Raw genomic sequence first — 2500 nt, 5'->3', positions numbered from 1 at the left:
GGATTGTGGGTTTTCAATTTTCTGGCATTTGAAAAAAATTGAAATGGTCTCAAAAACGTGACTAAACTTTGAGATCCACACATCTGTGATTCTCCACCAAGATTACGTTCCTATAATATTAGTCTAAATCATTCATCATTTCTGAAATCAGGTATATGAGATTTATTGACCATGACTTCCAAAAATAAGTGTAAAACTATTGGTAATAAGTGGGTGTTAGTGAAAAATAGCATTGAAAATGTGGGAAAAAAAGTGGCAAAAACATGGAAAAAAGTGTGAAAAAAAAAGACAAAAATGTCAGAAAATGTGTCAAAAATATAAATAAGAAAAAGCGGTCCGAAAAAAGTAATAATTTTGACCCAGAAGGACAAGTGCACGGTCGACCCGAAGCCAACACAAGGCTTAAGGAGGGCCTAACAGTGTTAACCTTTCATGTCAGAATTCTGACTTTAAACTCAAATATATTCTTCATATTGGCCCTTATGCTCTTCCGTACCAACGCTGTCTGTCTGTGATTAAAAATACAGTTTGGGGAATTAAAAAGGAGCATTTTTAAGGTTTTTCTGTTCTGACTCTGACTGTTTACCGGGGTACTAATCTATTTTTAACTAGCCCTAATAATAGCCTATTCAACTATAACCCTTGTGTGTCCTCGGGTGAAATTTGACCCATTTTTAACGTTTTTTATATCAGAAATATGGGTTTCTTTGAACCAAAATGCCCAAAAATAACATGGATGCATGATGTACGTTGGATGGAACCCATACTACGTTCTTTGCAAGTAAAATTAATGATTACTGTTATTGAATTTTGGATGTTTCATTACATTTTTTTCAACATGTTTAAATGTTGTTGTTTTTTATAACAGTCTCCTGACTAAACTTTAACATAAACCTGTCTGTGATCCTCTCAACATCCTCTGATCTTAACTATTAGTCAAAATAATTCATAATTTCTGCCTTTTTAACTAAAGAATTAGGTATAATGTCATATAAATTAGGTTTATTGACCATGAATTTAAAATAAAACGTTTTAAAAAGTGTCAAAAGCATCAAAAAAGAGCCAAAAATTCAAATTCACTTTTGATCAAATACATATTTTGCACATTGGCCCTTATCATCTTCCGTACTAAGGCTGTCTGTCTTTGATTAAAAAGAAAGTTTGGGGGATTAAAAAGGAGCGTTTCACAGTTTTTCTGTCCCTTTTAAATAAATAAAGAAATAAACTGATCCCGTCCTGTGACAGTCTCTTTACACCGGGTCTTACCGGGGCACTACCGGGGGTTTCTGGGTCCTACCTGGGGTTGGAGCTGTTCCAGTAGACCGCGTACCGGTCGGAGATGAGCCTGTCGTCGATGACTGCGGAGCAGAACCGGAGCAGCAGACCGAGCAGCAGCAGCAGCAGCGGCCGCCCGCAGCGCTCCATGCGCGGCCGCGCAACTCGCGGAGCCCCGCTTAACATCCGCGTGTCTTCTCTTATCAGCTCCGAGACCCGCAGAGACCAGAACCGGAATCAGAATACATGAAAAACCTCTCAGGAGCACACAGACACGAATGTAGAGTTAATACAAAAAATTAAAAAAAATATTCATCACTTTAACTGATTTATTTCCCAGCAGGCACAGCGATAATAATCCGCCACATGGGTCCAGAAGAACCGCCTCCGCGAGGACAAACTGTCCAAAAGTTTCATCTTTTTGTACTCCGTCAGAACCGGGTCGGACCCGCAGCATGCAACTACCGGAGCTCATTCAGGATTTATGTCTTCTTTCAGGCTTTTATGTAACATCTAGCTGGGAGCAACCCGGAGCTCCGACCGGGGAGCCCCGCGACGTTTCCCCAAAATCTCCCCGCTGCAAGAGCGCTGGTCTCCGGATTCTCTGGGTCGGTAACCCCGCTGCAAGAGCGCTGGTCTCCGGATTCCTCTGTCGGTAACCCCTGGGGTTGCAGAAGTGGTAGTCTCCGGATCTCCCACTCTGTTTCTCTTTGACCTCCAAAAAGCCTGTAGCTTGCTTCTCTGTCCGCCTCTGCAGACGGAGCCGAGCCGAGCCGAGCCAGACTGATTCGGACCAGATAAACGCACAGAACAAAGGGAGCAGTAAAGAAAAGCCGCCTGCAGCCCAGAGAGGAGCAGCCTGTCCTGGTCACCGGCCTCGCTCCTCCTTGCTGCTCCTGTGCGGGGGCGGAGCCTCCCCCTCTCTCTCTCTCTCTCTCTCTCTCTCTCTCTCTCTCTCTCTCTCTCTTCATTTCAATTCAAATAAGCTTTATTGGCACATCTTCGGATTTTATGGAACCATTTTGCCAATTAATAAATCTTAATAATGAATATAGACAAGCCTTATAACAAAACAACCATTTTTCTCTCCCTCCTCCCCTCCCCTCTCCCCCTCTCTCCCCCCTCCTCTCTCTCTCCCCTCCCTCTCCTCCCTCCCTCCCTCCCCCTCTGTCCTCCTCTCCCTCCCTCCCTCCCTCCCCGTCCTCTCCTCCCTCCCCCTCCTGAA

The 2500-nt window shown here is 44.0% G+C and overlaps 1 protein-coding gene across 1 annotated transcript in view; it reads right to left on the bottom strand.

The window, feature by feature from the left end:
* The window catches only part of LOC120566171 (ephrin-A2-like), a 58510-nt gene extending 56579 nt beyond the window's left edge, over positions 1-1931 (bottom strand). Inside the window, exon 1 of the mRNA XM_039812460.1 lies at positions 1298-1931. Coding sequence (XP_039668394.1) covers positions 1298-1461 — 164 coding nt within the window. The 5' untranslated portion in view covers positions 1462-1931. The remainder of the gene's footprint in view (positions 1-1297) is intronic.
* Positions 1932-2500: the final 569 nt, after the last annotated feature.

Source organism: Perca fluviatilis, chromosome 9 (genome assembly GCF_010015445.1).
Source record: "Perca fluviatilis chromosome 9, GENO_Pfluv_1.0, whole genome shotgun sequence".
Taxonomy (NCBI): domain Eukaryota; kingdom Metazoa; phylum Chordata; class Actinopteri; order Perciformes; family Percidae; genus Perca; species Perca fluviatilis.
Note: the sequence above shows the minus strand (reverse complement) of the source record. Positions and strands in the feature narration are given on the sequence as shown.